Genomic DNA, 20,404 nt, shown 5'->3' on the forward strand with positions numbered 1-20,404 from the left:
ATAATATAATACAGTATCAACTTAACTGTCCAGGGTGTACCCCGCCTATCGCCCGATGTAGCTGAGATTGGCACAGCACCCCCCCGCGACCCTCTGGTGGAGGATAAAAGCGGTAGATGATGACTGACTGACTGACAGTATCAACTTAAACATCAGCACTAAGCAATATTTTGATTGTTTTGTCAACTGTTGTGTTCCCATCTTGTGTAGTGCCACAGGAGTTTCCACACATAAATACAATACATTTTTATTACTGCTTAAAGTCATGCTTAAATTTAGTAACGTTATATATATTGATCAATTAAGCTGTTTAGAACACTTTTTAGTTGAAGTTTTGTTAGTCCCATGATAAGAGAGGAGTCAGTAGAGGCTGTATTGCAAAAGTAAGATTTGAGAGTTGTGTGCTAAATAATTTAATATATGATTATGTTGGATAAACCCTCTAAAATAAGACAGACATTTACAGAAATTATGACATTGCATTCACTAACCAGTGTCTTAATGCATTTACAAACTAGCTAACTACAAATAGGGGAACTGTAGTTTGTTTACATTTTACTATCTCGTGATGTTATATATAGTTTACGATTAACTTTGACAGATTTATCAATCATGAGTTGCAAGTATTGACAAAACAAACAATTGGCAACTTATCCAATTGCACAGCATCCCTCGATATCTCTTCTGCAATAAGACGTAAGTGGCGTCTGCAAACGAGCTCTTATCATCGTAATGCCCAAGACTATTGATATAGTTGACAGTTGTATTGTGAGCGTTCCCATCAATGGGCAACACTTATGAGCCAAATGTGCCACTGCCAACTGACCCTTCACGTGACTCAGCTCTTTGTTCCTGTTCTGTTTTCTGAAGCACAGGTATTGTGGTAAATCCTTGCTGTGGGTCATTCACAGATGCAAAAAACATGTCTGTATGCAGATATCTCATGTACTGGTAGGGGCCATTTGATACATTTTCTCAGTTGTGTAGATGTAATTTCCAACAGCAGCCCATATCTCCTTCCATCATCGTGATTCTTTGACATATGGTGTACTGCTGCTGGCGAAAGCCTTTTGAAATGTCATAGGCTGAGGTTTATTTTGAGCTCTGATTGTACTTTTGTTCCTTTTTCTTTGTAGACTGTAGCAGCAATGGTTTGAGTTTGTTACAGGGATCAATCCGCTGCATAATTTGTAAAATGAGGATGTCTGGTCTGTGTCACACTTCATAACTAAACCATGTCCATCTGACAGACATTGTCCCCCACAAGAGCTTCTCCTTTTGACCTGTAAGGTTTTAGGTTTGTGTACCTAATAACCCTGCTCTGTGTGTCACGTTCACTTTCTTTCATTCTTGTTTGTGTTCCCTTCATGTAAATTTCCTGCCGATATTGTCTCAGTGAGTGATTTGCAGGGCAAACAAACTACAACAAAATTAAATTAAAGATAGATGTATTTCTTATTTACATAATATGTTTGAATTCATTCCATACTATAATGTATATGGGACCAACCTGATTAAATAAATATTAAATAAATATAGGTGAAAGATCATGGCCTCTACAAATATGCTTTGTGTTTAGTTTAGAAGGTGGCGAAAGTATGATAGATATTTAACCCACCTACATTGATTCCAGTTCGTACTACATTAGAGCTGGAGCTGATCACAACTGACATTAGACTATATAACCAACACTATACTGCTAAAGATGTCAGATCGAATTAAAGCATTTTAATGTTGAGCTTTCACATATTATCTTGGTGTGTGTCCCTACATTCCTCCAATTATAGCTTGCTGTGAAACTGATTTTAGACTGAGCTCTGAATGTTCTGAAATCCCAACAACACCCCACAGATGCACCTGTCGTTTGGGGAGCTGGTGAAGACTGAATAGCAGGGCTGTCATCACTGTTGTGGGTTGCTGTTTCCCTCATCCAGTTGCTTTGGATGAAAGGAGACTATTTAGGGTACAAAAGAAAACATGGAATCAACTTTCATGTATGAGACTTACATAAAAGTTCAGTTCATTAGGTACTCGTTCTAACCTGCTAAAAATCTTCCTTTCTTCTGGTTAACTCAACAGAAGTAACAGTTTAATTTCAGAACAGTGGCTGGATGAGTAGTTGCTGGTAGCCATACACTACTACTTGAATATTGAGAGTGCTGTCTGCTGATTCAGTTTGTTTCTTGAACTGCTGATTTGACTATTTCATGCTCAGGGATTTTCTGTCAATTTTGCACACTATAAAAGTTTTTTTTACGGATTGTTGAGCAAGTGTTGAGGGAGTGACAACTTTCTTTGGACACTTGACTTGTGGTGATGTTTTGTCCTGTGACCAGTGTCTTACCTGCTTTCATCAATGTTTGCAAACTTATTGTAGTTATAGCCAAATGTTGATTTCAAGTTGATTTCTGTAGATTGTCATAAACAAAGACTTTGCTCATAATTCACACCAGGGTCAATACTTGTTGTGATGGACTTAAATTACTTTTTTCAATAGATTCACAGCTTTTTTTATTTGATTTACTAGGTTTTCAAAATATTCAGGCCTCCAGTCATCATCCTCTGGAGGGATATAACTTAAATGTTTGCTTTTATTTCCTAATGAATAAAAGCAGAATAATGAATGCCGTCCTGGTTGTTTCCCCATTTAAACATGTGTAATAACATGATCCTTGTTGTTAAAATGAAAGAAATTAAAAGAAAGCATATAACACCCTTTGATAATGTAGATTGTAAATATCTTCAGTGTTGTAATTAGTATTTTGTGAATTAAATTATTACATTTCCTCTTACATTTTCTCCAGAAATGTCCTTAAACATTGTATAAAAGGCACTTTCTGCTTTCATTTCTAGTGTCTAAATGCTAATCAACGGTTTGGTGTTGGAGCACATATTCACTTACACTCAAAGGTGTCAAATTTCACCAACCAGTTTTAGTTCTCTGCTTTAGAAACCACTGTTAAATAACAGCCTGCGAATAACCACACATCGTGCAGCTCGGGGGGGTTTGTGTAGCCAGAGCGTCATTCCAGAAGTTTAAGGGCAGGACTGCACAGTGTCACTGAGTTGTTGGTTGTTGAGATGGTGAGATTGTTTTGTAGTTAAGTGTGTGTCATGTAGAGGTTTCACTCCTGGATATCCAAATGTGAGCCTGTGCTCTGCTGTCATACTGAATTCAAATTATTATTCAGTGCTCACAATACAAATACATTGCACAGTGACACAAGGGTGTAATTTGGTAATTCAGATTCCCTATTTCACTTATTTTCTTACTCTTTCCTTGTGTAGCGTTATTTGTGACTGACATTGTGGTCCCCTTTTTGTCACTCATTCTCCTTTTTCTTTCTTTTCTCATCCTTTCTTTTTGGTGTCTCTGCCTGGCTGAAATCACTGCTGTGAGGCGCGTCGAAAGGGACTGTGTTTAAAGCCTGAATGCTCTCTAGCTGTATCTGGCTGTGTCGTCCTCTCCCTTGTGAGGTGCATGGCTGCACGCAGTGCCCAGCTGGCAGGCCAGAACAGACCATTCAGCTGGAAATTGGTTGGGAGTAAAAAGAAAAACAGGCACATGTTTTTCAGTTTGGACATTTTTACACATGGATTGACCTCAGATATTCATGTCGGCTGCCTCTGTTTTTAAATGTGGCAAGCCGCTAAGAGAGAGCAGGCTTGTTGTTCATTTGGTCATGAAGTTTAACAGCATTGTGCATGAACTATTGAAACCCACACCCAGACTACATTAACCTTACTGCTTCTGTGTCAGTTGTTTAGCTTGTAAAACACAGAGCTGGAACTTACAGAGAGAGCTTGGGCTGTTTAATTATCTGTCTGTCTGTCTGTCTGTCTGTCTGTCTATGGGGTATGAACAGAAGTCACCTCTCTCTGCTTCTTCACTCTGATTCCCTTTAAACTTTTCAGTGTCTTCATTTTTCTTCTCCACCCTGGCGTCATGCACTTGAACCCTCAGCCCATGACTCTTACAGTTGTGTAACTGAGATAAAAATGAAGGCAGGATTTGACGAATGGGTTGTTAATTTGTTTATACTGTAGTGTCTAAAGAACCATCAAATTGATCACTTGAGGGCTGGGTCACATTTGTCAGCGTTTTGCATTTTTGCATGCATGTACACTCTTGTGGTTCCATTTTTTTCCGCATTTATATGTTCCACAAATGCTGAGTTCAATTCAATTGAATTTTATTTGTATAGCGTACAACGTACATTATCTCAAGGCACATATTTATGTGGCTACCTTGACTTCCTCATGTAACGTCAAGCAATTCCCATGGTTATCATGTACTTGCTGCTTTTTTTTTTTTTGATCAAACAAAAGCGTGCCACCAACTAGAATGAAAAGTGTTCACATACTCCCTCAAACTGGAGGTATGTCAACGGTCACTTATGCAGGGTCTGCACGGACTACTGCCCATATGCGTGGATGACGAAATTTACATAATATGACTGGACCCTAGCAGAGGGCATGACCTGGCCCTCGGTTATAAAGCCCAGCAAAGTGATGTCCGATCAAAGCGCACTATGCAAGATCACAGAAGTCATGGGTTTGGCCACACCCGTTCCTGACATGCATTCTGATTTCACACACACACGCCTGTAACTGCATCTGTCTCATATCAATCACGCTAAGTTGAGATCTTTGAAACCGATACAAGAGGTGCAGAAATCAAGAGAAAGGGCAGGGCTGCAGAATAAATAGAGAGAGACATTCAAGAGCACACATTGAATTTTCCTGCACTGGAAAACAAATAGTCGTTGTGAAGAACAGTAATTGTTAACATGTTAAAATGGACTTTCCCACCACAGTTTTTCAACAAAAGTGAATTTCCTTCCTCCTGGATACAGTAGAGGCAGTGGAGAACTTGTGTTAAGAAAATCATGTATCATTGTTCTACTGGGGCTGGACTGTTTATCAAAATATTATTGCAATATGACAACATTTACATCAGAGCAGCTGCAATTTTTAGGATAAAAATATGTCACACGTTGCATAACATTGTTACCGAAACATTGTGATGCTACAGAGATGCTCATTAAGGCCGTGACTCATACTGCTGTGGCAATATCTGTACAATAGCAAAATAAATTAAACTAAATATAACTTTTTTTCCGCATAGTGCTCAGCCTTTCGTGGCACGTAGAGGTTGATAACAAACTGCGTTGCTTGGCAAGAGCAAGCAAAGGCTGTTACTGTGGAAAAGGAGGAGAACAGGGTGACAAGGCAGCCATTATAAGCCTGTTGGATCTGCCAGCTAGTCACAGACAGAGCAGAGTGGTAGGCCTATGTGCGTGTGTGTATGCAGACATTTGCCTGTGGCTGAGTGCTCACTTGTGCGACTCAAAATGAAAGGTAGGTGTGATGCTGTGTTCAGTCAAAACAATGGATTTGACACCCTGCTAAATCCCTCTGATGTGGCAGAACTTTTCCTGATGTTCCTCGTGGTGAGTCTGCCTGAGACAGAAAGAGAGAGAGAGAGTGACAAGACGATTGACATTTTACTCTTCGTCATGAAGTATTAGGCTTTAGTTGTAGCACCAAAAATGCCTAAATTATTAATGAAATCAATCATTCGGAAAAGCCAGTGTTATTGATTCCTAAGTAGAATGGACCCATGTAAAGTGAGGAGAGCGAGGAGTAACTCGCACTTCGTTTTTTCTCTTGGTCACACACTCACATACTTAAATTATTTTCTTATGGTTCTTATACCAATGATACAGGATGACGTCATGACAGTCAACAAAACAATGAGTAAATGATCAGTCGGTACAGCTTCATAATTGCAATTGTCTGTGGTTGTTTTAAAGTCAGTAATGTCATGAAAGAGAAAATAGGTAGCAATAATCGCTCTTTGTTCGCTCTTTACTTTTCTTCTCCAGACAAACTACACTGTATGTGTTGAGGTGACCCGAAACCTAAGCAGTACTGCTGAAAGAATCTGTTGAGTTGTGTGGTGTTAATCTGCATTTTAATAACTACACATACACATGTTGGGTGTTTGAAGGTGACAGTTTTATGCTCAGTCTTAACCGGTTCAAACTATTATGTACTGTTCTGACCTTTGCAATGTAGATTTGTATTATCATTATTATTATTATTATTACCACCTCGCCATTGTTGGCTATGCTTTGAATAGAGAGGGCAGGGGTTTGACCAAGGACAAAAGTGTAAGAAACAGCCACTGAAACCTTTAGGGAAAAGGGTAGAGGAGACGAAAGGAGAGCAACAAGGGCTGAGGAACACAGGAGAGTGGCAGGGGAAAGATAAGGAGTAAAGAGTCCTGAATGAGGGAGGGATGGGAGAGAGTGAAAGGGAGGAGTTGAGAGAGGAAACAGCCAAAAATAGCTTGTTATACTCTTTGCCTGAACCACTGCCAGTCAGAACCTTCTGTTATATCTATCTTCATGTGTTACACACAATGACACCTCCCTTTTTCAGTAGGTGCAATACTGTGCAAAAGTCTATATTGTTTTAACCAGGTTTTAAGAGACATGCTTAAACATTACACATGGTAAACCAAACCCGTGTTGGTCCTGCACATGCCAAAAACAAATAATAGGCAGCAACAAGCTCTGTCAGTCATCCTTAGAGCTGTACTTATATCATTAATTCTTCAAAAGGAAATGACACACATACACTGTATTATATATTTATACTTTTGTTGATATCAGTAGACCTCTGACTGTAATTATGATCCACTTACAATGTCTGGCTTTTAAACTACAGCATGTGTTTGAAGGCATGCAGCTGTTTGTTTCTATGTGTGTTTCCTGGCCTGAACACTGACGTTGTCAGGACCAGTAGTCCTCATGGAGATTAAAACCTGGTCTTAATGAGGCAGAACCTAATTTCTGAGGAACTGCTTAAGTTTAGGGCTAATAAACGGCTATTAAGTTGCCGGTCCCTGAGACTTTTGCACAATAGTGCACCTGATGCTATAACTCAGGGTTCCCATGGGTCCTTGAAATTCTTGAAAGGTTGTGAATTTGAAAAAACGTCATAATTGCTAGCGGTGTCTCTCTTCGCCGTTGACGTGAGATTCCAAGCAGAACACTGAGCGAGTAACTACATTAAGCAAGAGAGTGCAAATTACGTGATGCCTGGGAAATGCAAATTCCAAGATCTCTGTGTTAGGGTTAGGGTAATCATTTCTACTTCTTTAATATTTCCATCTCCTTTTGTCATGCATAAAAAGATTAAATGATGATTGTGATGTTGATGTAGTGAGGTTTTATTTCTTAATTTCCTAACTTATTGTAAAAATGGCTTCTGCATACTTATGTTACACTGTCACATTTGATGGTATGTTGTATATATTAATTTTGATGGCAGCCATGAACATAGGAGTGCAAATACAAAAATTAGCAAAGTAAGCACACCCAACATAACCTGTGTATCTGTAGGTAATGCAGTATATCTGGTGTCTTTTAGTTTTGTAAAAGCTGCCACAGATTTATTTAAGGTGTTCAAAAAAAACCCTCTTAAAATAAAGAGCGAATGGTTTTGTGAGTGAATCATAATTTGTCAGGGTAAGCGTCCAAAACGCTGTTTCAACTTGCCTCGAGAGATGCCTTTTTCATGGATTTCATCACATCATAACAGTTTTTTGGCTTTTTTCATTTATTTATTTACTTTTTTTCTTTCTCTAGGTGATTTTGCTCATCATCTCCCACCACTTCCTCCTCCTCCTGTCTTCCATTCATGAGCAGCGTGGCTGAGTTTAGCAGCGGCAGCCATGGATGACAAAGGGTCGGTGGGGAAGATTAGCGTGTCCTCGGACTCAGTGTCCACTCTCAACAGTGAGGACTTTGTCCTTGTGTCCCGGCTGGGGGACGAGACACCCTCCTCCACTAATAATGGTAGTGATGACGAAAAGACAGGACTGAAGGTAAGGATGGTTGGGTGTAGGTATGGACAGAAAGTTGAGGAAGAAAAGTGAGACCTCAGAACTGTTCTTGTCTAGTTAGAGTAAGTGCTAAGTACATTGTGTTACTCGTCTTTTGAAATTTACCTTGACCTCATCATGGCATCTATTTATAAGGAAATTTTTTTAATAAATGAAATGAGCACTCAATAATGGTAACGGTCACAATCTATGCCAGAATTTACCAGACCATCTTAATATTAATTTAATGTTTAGCTCCTCATGTCAGTATCATGTTTTTAAACAGCGTAACTTGTGCAAATTGCATGTTAGGAGTCAGAGTTCATAAAGATTACATTGTTAACAGGTTCTATCCATCCCTCACCCTTTTAATCATGAAGCCTCACACTCTTAACATAACACTAAGCATTTCTTCTTTTGCTTTATTAACATTATCACTCTACCCTCTTCTCATTGATTTGTGTGTGTCGTGTGTATGTGTAACTCCATGATTTGTTATTTATACATAGAAGATATTATAGATATATTTGACCAATTGAAAACATCTTCCACCTGCAGTCACCTGCTCTTCTTGGCAGTACAGCATGTGCGATACACACTATGCCCTCCCCAGGCCTCCTCAGCTTTTAGTTTACCAAGAGTGTGGCAATGCAGTAGCAAGTGCTTTGAAACCATTGTCTGGGAAAGGTGGTGTTTTGTGACTTAAGGGTGTGTCTTTCCACAAGAAGAGAGGAAAGAAATGTAGCTACGAGCCACCATCCTGTGTGTGTCTCTAGGGGGTTCAGGTTTCTCCTCTTTTTTTCCCTCTCCTTTCCTGGCATTTTCATACTATATCCATTATTTTACATCATTAATATGCCTAACTACCCTCTTGTAAGACATTTTGGAAGGAAGAGTCACTTGCTGTTGCAAAGGCACCAAAAGATGGCGCCAGCACAGCATAGATGTGTACTCAGAAAGCAGTCACACTTTTTTTGTCCCCCCTGTTATTGCCAGTGCTTGGAGATGAGAGGTTGTGAGTTTGCATCTTACATAAGACAGAGTATGTTTATGAACTGCAGGTATTTTTATGGTGAACTCGGTTTATGTCAGTTCTGTACTGCCCTGTTGTCACTTTCTGTTTGCTCTCATAAGGAAGTAAAGCTGCCCTTGACACACATCCACTCTCCTCTGGTGAAACTCCATTCTCTTGACACTCATCCAGATGTCACGTTTTGGTTTTCACCGACAGACTTTTGTGCACACATCCCTCCCAGTCAGCCCATCTAGTCAGAGAGGAGTCAGTGTGTCTAAACTTGTTGTTTGTTATGCAGGTGATTTCTGAGGAAGGGGTCAGCTTTAAGGTCAGTCTCTTCTTGCTACCTTTCTGTTCAACCTGTTTTCTCTGTGTCTCTTGCTTGTAGTATATATATATATATATATATATATATATTTTCCCCCTCTTTGTGATGTAATTCCGTGGTGATTCTGTCTGTGATTATTTGTGTTTTCCGTATTGTTGCCAACTGTTAAGTGAGCCAGCCCTCTTCTACAATTAAGTTTTGATGATGGTAGTTTCCTGCACATGTAGGACTGTAGGTGTTCAACGCAACTGCCAAGGTCTTTAGCACTACCTGTGAACCACAAGCCTAACTGCAGTTGCATGGTGATAATGTTCCATGTGTGTCTGCCAAGATGTGTGCACCTAAATATAGAATTAGACATAGTCGCTTTACCTAACATTTTTCAAAGAACATTATTGTCCTATGGCACTGAAGTAGCCACACATTGTAGTTTTTGTTATGCAAAGAGAGGTATATGGTAATTCTTATGCATTTGTGGAAAGCCTACATGTCAAAATATTTAACTTTGAAATAATCACAAACTGATTCTATATTCTTAGCCTGTTCTCATCTGACACTTATGCTCAGTACTGCAGCGCCCTCTGCAGGTTCAGTGTGCTCTCAATTTTTGCAGCCTGAGCAGAGAGAACAATTGAGTTTCCCCTTTCTTATTTTGCTAAATGGAATGTGTCACCTTTAACGTTCTCTTTGTTCACTTCTTGGTCGAATAAGCATGGTTGTACTGATTTGTGGATACAGCTATTTCACAACCTAAACACATTTACCCACTAATCACTAATTTTACATAAAATGTAATCAAATATAGTATATCTCTGACTGCCGACATGAAACAAGGCACCTGTCCTCCTTGAACTTTCATTTCAATCACTTCACATAAATTACAAGATCACAACTGGAGTTAGAGCCTCAGCAGTAGGTAAAAGCCGATCGCTCATGGTGATTTCTGTGATGATTTTATCATAAAGCTTGTGTTGTGTGCATGTCAGTCTCTGTGTTTATGCTTGTTTCTACTCTTGCATGTGTGTGTCTGATAGATCGTGGGGAATGGAAGTGAGCAGCAGCTACAGAGGGAGTTAGAGGATGTCCTCATGGACCCATCGGTAGCCGACACTGGGCACGGACTGGAAAACCCGGACATGGACAGCTTCAGTGGGGGAGGCCGTGGCGTTCTTCCCACTACAGTGTCATCTGTACCATCAGGCTCTGACCCTCTGAGTGCATCCCCACCCAAGTTGGATATGGTGCTACCTGTTCAGACGGCTCAGGAGAGCGAGCTGAATGAGAGGTCGTACCGAGGTGAGCAGTTGGTCTCTGGTTGGTTTCTGTTTTTTTTTTTTTTATCTTTCTTTGCTTGAGTGATATCACAAAAGCAATCGGGTTCAAGAATCATACATTGCATAATTGTTGCTGTTTCTTTTCATTTTTATTTAATTTAATGAATTTTGTCATTTCACCTATCCAGATTTCACATTCCTTCTTTGAACCGTATTACTGACAAATAACCATAATCTTAAGATTATAACCTAAGCTATATGATTGATATTTCCATTATTTTCCCTCCATTTTCTTATCATCTTTTCATTGCCACTTTGCAGCTGATGAATCGTCGTCTGAGGGGAGTCCTGGCAGTCCCATACCGGATGAGGACAGCGTTGTGTTCAGCCAGCTGACATATCTGGGCTGTGCATCGGTCAACGCGCCTCGCAGTGAGGTGGAGGCCTTACGTATGATGAGTATCCTCAGAGGACAGTGCCAGCTTCCCCTTGATGTCACACTGTCTGTGCCAGGCGTGTCTGAAGGCACTGTCAGGTGCGTAGAACATGTAGAAAATAGTTTAAGTATCAGTTATAGTTATACAGCATACTCTAAGGTACTTGTAAAGTATGTATGTACACTTTGACCCAAATATTTACATGAAACATACATAAATGTTGATGTTTAACAGGTTGTTGGACCCCAACAATAGCACGGAAATTGCCAACTACCCTATCTACAAGATTCTGTTCTGTGTGCGGGGTCATGATGGTACTCCAGAGAGTGACTGCTTCGCCTTCACTGAGAGCCACTACAATGCCGAGATCTTCCGGATCCATGTGTTCCGCTGCCAAATCCAGGAGGCGGTGAGGATTTACAGATTGATTTTAGTTACACTTTTGTGCTATTGTTATTAGTGTTTTTTTTAATGGTCTGCAGCATTCTAGTTGCTTTATTCCTTCACAATGTTGGTCTCTGTCGTCGACTGTTCCTCAGGCGTCAGTGTCAGTGCAGGAGGTTCCTCAGTCGTCCCCAAGAGATTATGTCATGCACTGCAGATTATGCTGCAGTGCACAAATACACCACACAAACAGTGTGCACACATTCTCCCTCCATTTAGGAGAGTCATGCTAATATACAGTATGTTTGCCAGAAATATGGGAGAAGACAATAGGAAATCCACTCAGGAAATGGGCTTAAAGTACTGCTTCAATGATCAGTGACCTGATTTATCTATCATGCAAGCACTCTCCTTCAGTGTCACTAAGAGCTCCCAGACAGGCACTACTTCCAATAGTAATGCAGCTCTTTATCGACAAATCAGACCTCTCTGTGTCCAGTTTTTTTTCTTTGCTTTCTCCTTCGAGCAGTCTCCCTCTTGTTCCCACCCCCCTCTTCCTTGCAGTCCCCCAGCAACACACCAACAAACCAGTCAACATTGCCTCCAGCTTTTTTTTTCTTTTTTCATTTACGCTATTATACTGGAGTGAACCCATTAGTCTCTTACTTTAGAACAAAAAAAAACAACTCCAGTCATATGCCTCATATTAGTCTTGCTACTGTAAACAACTCAAATGACCATACATATCTCTTTTGCACCTCTATAATTTATGTATACCCTAGCTATACCTGAAAGACAAAAATGTTTAATAAATAAATACTAATGATAATATCTTTTAGTACAAACTTAAAATCAGTTCTGAATGTATTAGAGCTGTGCGTCTTCACTGAGAGCCATTCACAAAGAGCCATTTGAAAGTTTTTCGTTTTGATTATAGCATTGATTGGAAGAGTAGAGAACAATAATTTATTTTGTGTTGAATGTCGCAATCAATACAGGGGGTGACCCCCATCTAACTCTGCTCATCACCATCTCCTACATTAGAGTCCTTGTTGTTTCGGAAGAAATTCACCCCCTGCAAGCCCTGACGTCCTTTTTGCTGCACTGGGGACATAACAAAGTCTTTGTGTATCACAGTTTAGATGTTGCTTTATACCCTGGGTTTGAAAAAAAAAAAGCAAAAAGGCATTGTTATTAATTGATAACAGAAGTTTCCCCACACCATCTCTCCATCACTAAACTCCAAGCTCAGCTGTTTAACAGAATTTGAAGAGATCCCAAACCACTGTGTTGAGGGCTTTTATTTGTGGGAAAGTTCTATTTATTATTATCTCTTTTGTCTGCTTAGCAGTAAACCAAAAGACAAAGAAGACATTTTGCTCGCTAAATGTAAAATATACTTTGTGGTAAATGTTATGTTTAGTAAATATTAAATGTAAAATTATCTTGTATGACTGAGTTATCTCGTATATAGTTCTTTCATATCAATCGCAACTGGACGTCCACACTCAGATTCACAGATGCATAGTATGTCACGACCAGGCCTCGGGGGAAAACCTGATGGCAACAAGAGTGAGGAGACTCCCTCTTCCCAACTCCCAATAAACCATCAGAAACACATAAAACAAACCAAAAACAAGCACACAAATGTCTGCTGGCAGTGTGGCTGAGTGAAATCAATCATTATGTTGATGAAAACTAGTTTGGGGGCTCTGCAATCAGTTGTGTATTGGGTCATTAACTTTGTATTTACCCCTCCCTCTCTCTTTCTCTGCAGGTCAGTCGGATATTATATAGCTTTGCCACAGCATTTCGGCGGTCAGCCAAGAGGGCAATACTGTCATCTCAGCAACCTGCTCCTCTCACCCCTGACAGTGACTTGTTCACCTTTACTGTCAGCCTGGAGATCAGGGAGGATGATGGCAAGGGAACCTTCAGGTGGGGACAAGTATTTACTCATTACTAATTTTGTGTAGATCTATAAATGCAAGGAACATCTGTCTGTCTGTTCATCGCATAACTGTCCAACAGGCAGGTGACTTACTAAAGACACCAGCGTGTAGTACCGGTTTTGATGCCGGTGTTAGATATTACTAAAGGAGCTACTTCTGCCCTCTCTCACACAAAGATTACCCACACAAAACCCCCACCAACACAAAATGACACAAAAACAAGCACATGTTGACCAAGTACTGTGCTAGTTGATGAACAGCTGCTTTGGAGTTGCACGGAAATCTGGAAGCATACAGAAGAGGTTTTGTTGCTCTTTCTGTTGTGTTTTAAAACATGTGTTTCTGGTTGACATTTGGAGTGGGCATCCCACTGCTCTAAATCTTCCAGCCAGAAGCAACTTTTTCTACCAACTAAGAAACTGTTTTATACAGACTATGGATTAGGATTGGGCAGATTACTGAACCATACTGCAGCATTACAATACGTTAACAGTCTAAAATAATACAGGCAGGGTGATCTGTGATGCAGGATTATTTCTCACCATCATTCAACAACTGCAGCTTCATTTATTTGTTTATTTCCCTTTCTGAGTTTTTTTTTTTTTTAAATTACACACAACAATCATCAGCTGTTTTTAAAAGTGTGACACTGAACCCTCCCATGCAAGTAATGCAATTCAAAGAAAATCAGGCGTTATGGTCAGCCCTAAATGAATTGCAGCACATTTGTGATTACAGTCTTATTGAAAGCTCACAGTAGATATATATACTTTGACCATAATAAATTCACATCCCACACCAAAACCTACACACTTCTTAACCCACTGATAAAAGATCTGAAACATAAAAAAGTTCATATGTTTGTGCTATATAACTCAATTCACCTATTTTAATTTGGTGTCACTTCTTCAGGTATTATTTTTAGTTTGCGTGCTTTCAAGCAACTTCCACATGCAAATGCACTTCTGCTGTTTTGTGTTTTTTTTCTTGTGTAAATAATCTCGAATGCTCTGTGACATTTTGAAAATATGCAGTATATTTGTAAAAGAGAAACACATTTTCCTTTTTAAACAGAGTCTGTAAACTCACAATTCCTTTGTGATCTGATCATTGGCAGCATGGCAGCTGGCATGCTTTCAAATTGATTCTTTTTATTTTGAACTCTCTTTGAATTCCCTTAATTTTAATGGCAGCTCCGGTATTTCTCTGGAATTTGTGTCAGTGAGGGTTTGGGGGAATGTTGATTACTATTTCTGTCTGTAATGTCATTGCGTTCAGATCACTAAAAGCACCAGGAGTTTCTCCTGAATATCAGCCATCTCCCTAATTTTTGACTGTCTGACTAGTGATAGATACCACCAACAATGCTTACAGGGGTCTACGGGAGACATCTTTTGGCGTTGTTGTGGGTTCGATTCCCGGCTTCGCTGCATGCCAATGTGTCCTTGGGCAAACTCGAAAAATGCGATTCACATAAATCTACTGTATGAATAGGTGTGACGCAGCTTTGATTGGTCATCAAGACCAGAAAAGTGCTTCATAAATACAGACCTTTTACCAACAGGAAGTCGATCTGCATCAAAATTCAACCAGATACAACTTTGTCATATTCATCTGCTAAGACAAACTTCTCAATGACTGTTTTTTTTTCTCTCTTCGTGTCCAGTGCTGTAGCGAAAGACAAGGACAAGCAGAGTTTCAAGCTGCGTGCCGGAATGGACAAGAAATTAGTTATTTATATCCAGCAGACCTCCAATAAGGAACTCGCCATTGAGAGGTAAGAAGAATCAGAATCAGAATCAGAATCAGAAGTAAGAACATGCGCACTCATACACCCAGACACACACGCACAACATTTTCAGAGTAGCATCCTCAAAATTAGATTATTGCACAGTGCAATCAACCAATCTTGTTTTTACTTTAATGTGTTCTTTGATGAGTTAATATGATAATAACATCAAGTCAGTAAATACTCAAATGGAACATTTTGAATGTGAAGGATAACACTGTAAAACATTTTTTTCAGCACAGTTTATAAAGTTATTTTCCATAAAGGGAAATATTCTTTTGGTGTGTAGACGACACTACTTACAGAGGATTTACCACCTACAACGACCTGAGACAAAAATACAGGGCATAAATATCCAAAAGGGATCAAACACATGCTTTAACGGAGAGTAATGTTAACAACCAAGCAAAGGGTTCATCATTTTTTTCTTTCGAGGGAAAATATTCAAGGAGAAAAACCTCAGAAATGAATCACTTTCTGTAATTAAAAACACACACACACACACACACACACACACACTGGTCAACATCTGTGTGATGGCCAATGTCAGGGTCTGTTCAGCACAGGTGATTAATGCAAGTCTGTCTGTGAGGTACCTCATTTTCCATGGTTTAATATATCTGTTGAATTTTAAACATTCCATCACCTTTTTTTTTTTTGCAAACTTCCACTTTCATGGCAGTTTGTTATGGTTTGATAAATCCAGAGAAGGTGAGGACTGAAGTGCTGTGTTTATTATTCTCTGTGGTCTGGTCTGTGTTTGAGGATCAGTCCAGGAAGCTATCTGCAATAACATATGTAGTGTGCAACAACTGGTTTTACTCTGTAGAAAGATTTATTGCCCTGTCTCTAGTTCCCGCTCTTGGGCTGTTCTTTTTTCTGTTTTTTTGTTACATAATCCATTTAATTTCTTCTCTTTCTCTTGCCTAACTTTGTGTGTGCATTTTTTTTGTATGTGTGTTTATGTTTGTTTTGTCTTCCAGGTGTTTTGGTCTTCTGCTCAGCCCAGGGAAGAATGTGAAGAATAGTGACATGCACCTGCTAGACCTGGTAGGTTGCTGTTTTCACATGTGCATGTGTATGCCGATGGTGTTGTGTGTTTGAGCTTGTTTGCTAACTTCCTGTGACTTGTGCCCCTTCAGGAGTCAATGGGAAAAAGCTCTGACGGGAAGTCTTACATCATCACAGGAAGCTGGAACCCCAACACGCCTCAGTTCCAGGCTGTGAATGAGGAAACACCCAAAGGTAACAGCCAAAAATCTGTCAAATATACAAATAAAAAGAATGGTTTTCAACAGCTATTATTTCCCGAGTTCATTTTTTACAGAATTGGTGGTTGTTTATTCACTCATTGCATTCCAATGTGTAATACATTCCTCTGTGTTAAAATCACTTTTTTCCAATGGTGGCATAATTATTCAAAACAAAAAAAAGCGAGCTGAGAAAGAGCAGTTTATTGCAAAATTATAATCATTAAGACTGTGAAACTGGACCATAAAATAATACAACACAGTAGCTGTGAAGTTATTACAGACTGCACATGAATTATTAAAAAGCTGATAATGAAACACATTTTGACTCAGGCATTTAAGGTGCTCCATCCTTTTACTGTCCATGCTGTACATTCAGCTTTCATCACAACGTCTGTCTCCAGTGTTTTTCTACATTTCCCTGTTAACTGAGGTGAATCACAAATGTGGATGACAAACCGAGCTGTTTTCCTTGTTTTTTTTCCCCTAGATAAATTTCTGTACATGACGACAGCGGTGGACCTTGTGATTACAGAGGTGGAGGAGCCAGTCCGCTTCCTGCTGGAGACGAGGGTCAGAGTATGCGCCCCAAACGACAGGCTGTTCTGGCCCTTTAGCAAGCGAAGCTCGACTGAGACCTTCTACCTTAAACTACGCCAGGTTTGTCAAGTCGTGGCATTAGCTGTTTGCCGGAATTACACAACACACCATGAGTTTGTAAAAACTCACAACTGAGAATAAGATAATTAATCTTAATGTGTCTTTTTTTCAGATGGAGCGTAAGGAGCGCAAGAGTCCAGCCTCCGACACACTTTATGAAGTTGTGAGTTTGGAAAGTGAGACTGAAAGAGAGAAACGGAAGACCACGGCTAGTCCCGGCATCCTTCCTACTGGGTCTGGTACCATGGTTCCTTCACCACCTGAGGACGATGAAGAGGAAGGTGACTGGATGCTGTCCTACTTTTTCATCACTTTAATTAAAATCAGAGAAAATGGGAGCGGCAGCTAACGATCATTTTCATAACCGATTATTCTGTTGATTATTTTCTCGATTAATCGAGTAATCGTTTGGTCCATAAAATGTTGATCAGTGTTTGTCAGACCTGGAAATGATGATGTTCTCAAATGTTTTAATGACTTCTTTGTTATCATGTTATCAAGAAACCAGAAACTATTCACATTTAAGAAGCTGAAACAATCAGAAATCTTGTTTTAATCATGCAAAAATATTCAAACCGATTAATCGATTATCAAAATAGTTGACGATTAATTGAGTAATTGCAAATTCAGAAAGTATTCTTAAAACTAAGCCAACACCTCCACCATACAGTGTTAATAGTCCTGCCTAGCACTCTTAAGTCATCTAGCATGTAACACAAATCAACTATGTGCGTGTTGCCAGATATTTAGCATTGAAGCATTTTTAATTTCCGACTCAATCCCTGATAAACCACCTAAGAAATGTCTAACCCACGTATCATCTAGAGCCGTATCAGAAATAGGCTCATGGTCTAGTTACTGCTTGAGATTAGTTTTGTGTGGGGGATCAGACAGTGTGTAGCAGAACTGTTTGTACTGTGTTCTCACAAAGTACTTAGCTAGCAGTGGTGTGTGTGCATGCATGAGTGTTTGTGTGTGTATATTTTATTGTGAATTTGAGAAGTAGCAGTGACAATTAGAAGCATAAGGCATTATTAAAGTAATTTCTCTTTTTAGATATTTAGATACAATTGTTGATAGAAAAACTAGTCAAATCATAAAATTCCACATTAAGACAAATGTGTATTTAATGAGCTATATTTCATGTTAATAATTATCATGTATGCACCTCTCTAATGCTGTTCAAATTAAAACATGAATGCAAGACTGCACAATATTCTTGATGCGAGCATACTCCGCATCATATAGTATCGGAGGATGTAATCATCTTTTCCACCTTGAAACTGTGTCTTAAGTGGAGTGCACAATCTCATTAACACCACTGAGCAGACCATTTGATTGATCATATAAAACAACGGCCTCTCTGAATTATTTAACATTCATAATTCAAGTTGTCACATTCATTTAATCATTTTCCCTTCACGAGCATGAGCTCTGGGGAATTGTACATTATATATATCGTGTGTAGCGCACATCTATACGGGAGACGAGGTGATGAAAATGATGTATATGTGCACTTGTGTTCACCCTGTTGTGTTTGTATGTCTCCCTGTCCAGATAATGACGAGCCGCTACTTAGTGGATCGGGCGACGTTTCCAAGGAGTGTGCAGAGAAGATCCTCGAAACCTGGGGAGAATTGTTATCCAAGTGGTAAGGCTTTGTTCCCTTGTCTTTCCTCTTCTATCACTCCTGCAGTTAAAACACACACGGACACAAGGATACACACACGCTCGCTCGCTCGCACACATACACACAGAGCAGGCAGGAATTCTTGATAAGCAGCTTACTACCATGGCTTCCCTCTCCATTTACTGCATTTGTTTTAATCAAAAGCTTGTGATGAATTCAATAGAAACTGCCTGGATTTTAATTAGCCGCAAGTTAAGCCCCCTCCACACACATGAACCTGCCCTGAACCGAATAGCAGGCCTCTCTGTTTTCTCTGTATTCTCTGTATCTGCTTTTATGAACAGTATGTTCTCTTGAGGACAGTAAAATATGTACAGAACACACAGTTAAACAGACGGTTCATCATAATGCACTTATGTTGTCTTCCTTACTGACTACATTTGGGTAGTTTATCTTTTGATATTCCCAAGTCTTGATACAGCCTTTAAAGTTGTGATCATCTTGTGATGTTTAAAAAAATAAATAAAGCTATTATAAGATAGCAGGTTGGAGTGCAGTCAGTGTGAGATAAAGCAAATCATAGAAAGCCCTCGACAAACTTATGCCCCTAAGGACCGGGCCTGGCATTACCTACATCACACACACACACACACACACACACACACACACATAGTTTCCTCTCTTAGTCTCTTGCAGAAATTGCCACATCTTACATAACCTGTTTCTTGGAACAAAATAAACAGAACAAACGGAGAGTGATAAATTAAGAAGGGGAGTAAAATGACAGAATGAAAGATTCAGGGGATTTTCTCGGCTTCAGTCAAGTGATGGTTGAGAAGCCGCTTCTTCTCCCTCTCTATATCTCTACCTCTGTCTCTGACGCTGACTAGTCAAGTAGTCAGAGTTAATTTAATGCTTCATACTTTGTATATCTCTGTATGCAGGGAAATATTTACCCCAGCAATTTTAACATAAAGTTATTACAGTTCCCCTCATTTGCTCATTCATTTGTAGGAGTCATGGATGGATCTTTTCTAAAAACTGTATCATCATATTTATGGTTTTACTTGGTGTAGTGCTTCCTCACTGATATTATTCAGTCCCAACAGACCGTCCATAAAGCACGTAATCCCTTTAAGACACTGCCTAGGGGCAGTAAAACCGTTATTTTGTTGCATTTGCACAAATGAAGTGGAGTCAGCCTTGTGCCAAACATCGAAGACTGAATGAATAAGCACTACTTAAGTTGTAATTAGTATGTCTTTTGATAAAAGAAAATGGCTGACGCTGCTTTACTCCACTGTCTTAGGCATATGAACTTGTCAGTGCGTCCCAAGCAGCTGCCAGCCCTGGTGAGGAGTGGCATTCCGGAGGCTCTTCGTGGGGAGGTGTGGCAGCTCCTGGCAGGGTGCCATAATAATGACCACCAGGTAGAAGAGTACCGCACTCTCATAACAAAGGTAAGACCACAGTAGAAATATTGTCTTTTGAAAGATGATAGATGTTCCTGAGATGTAGCTGACTTCCACTAAGATTACTCAGGCCAAACCTTTTCAGTTGTATCAGCAGATCTGATGATTTCTAAATCTTTGTCCAAATTGAGCCTCAGAGACAGATGACTGAGTTTACACTTGCAATCATTTGATAATATTTTCATCTCTGTAACTGGAACCAAACAGGTCCAGTTTCTGTGCCAGCAGGCGTCATGATAATTATTTTTCTTTTATCACAAATTTACCAAAAAATTATTATTTGGCAATAATAATTTGGTAATATTTTAATTTCTGTGAC

The 20,404-nt window shown here is 39.6% G+C and overlaps 1 protein-coding gene across 4 annotated transcripts in view; it reads left to right on the plus strand.

The window, feature by feature from the left end:
• Window positions 1-20,404, plus strand: part of LOC131445986 (rab GTPase-activating protein 1) — a 59,665-nt gene that overhangs the window by 1,339 nt on the left and 37,922 nt on the right. The window contains exons 2-14 of one of the 4 annotated variants that reach the window (XM_058616820.1): window positions 7,659-7,897; window positions 9,208-9,237; window positions 10,272-10,533; window positions 10,833-11,046; window positions 11,183-11,357; window positions 13,110-13,270; window positions 14,951-15,061; window positions 16,057-16,123; window positions 16,216-16,318; window positions 16,814-16,983; window positions 17,096-17,264; window positions 18,541-18,634; window positions 19,923-20,073. In XM_058616820.1, coding sequence (XP_058472803.1) covers window positions 7,745-7,897; window positions 9,208-9,237; window positions 10,272-10,533; window positions 10,833-11,046; window positions 11,183-11,357; window positions 13,110-13,270; window positions 14,951-15,061; window positions 16,057-16,123; window positions 16,216-16,318; window positions 16,814-16,983; window positions 17,096-17,264; window positions 18,541-18,634; window positions 19,923-20,073 — 1,860 coding nt within the window. In that variant the 5' untranslated portion in view covers window positions 7,659-7,744. The remainder of the gene's footprint in view (window positions 1-7,658; window positions 7,898-9,207; window positions 9,238-10,271; window positions 10,534-10,832; window positions 11,047-11,182; window positions 11,358-13,109; window positions 13,271-14,950; window positions 15,062-16,056; window positions 16,124-16,215; window positions 16,319-16,813; window positions 16,984-17,095; window positions 17,265-18,540; window positions 18,635-19,922; window positions 20,074-20,404) is intronic. The other 3 variants (XM_058616821.1, XM_058616822.1, XM_058616824.1) reach the window with 3 other exon arrangements.

This window comes from Solea solea, chromosome 19 (genome assembly GCF_958295425.1).
Source record: "Solea solea chromosome 19, fSolSol10.1, whole genome shotgun sequence".
Classification (NCBI taxonomy): domain Eukaryota; kingdom Metazoa; phylum Chordata; class Actinopteri; order Pleuronectiformes; family Soleidae; genus Solea; species Solea solea.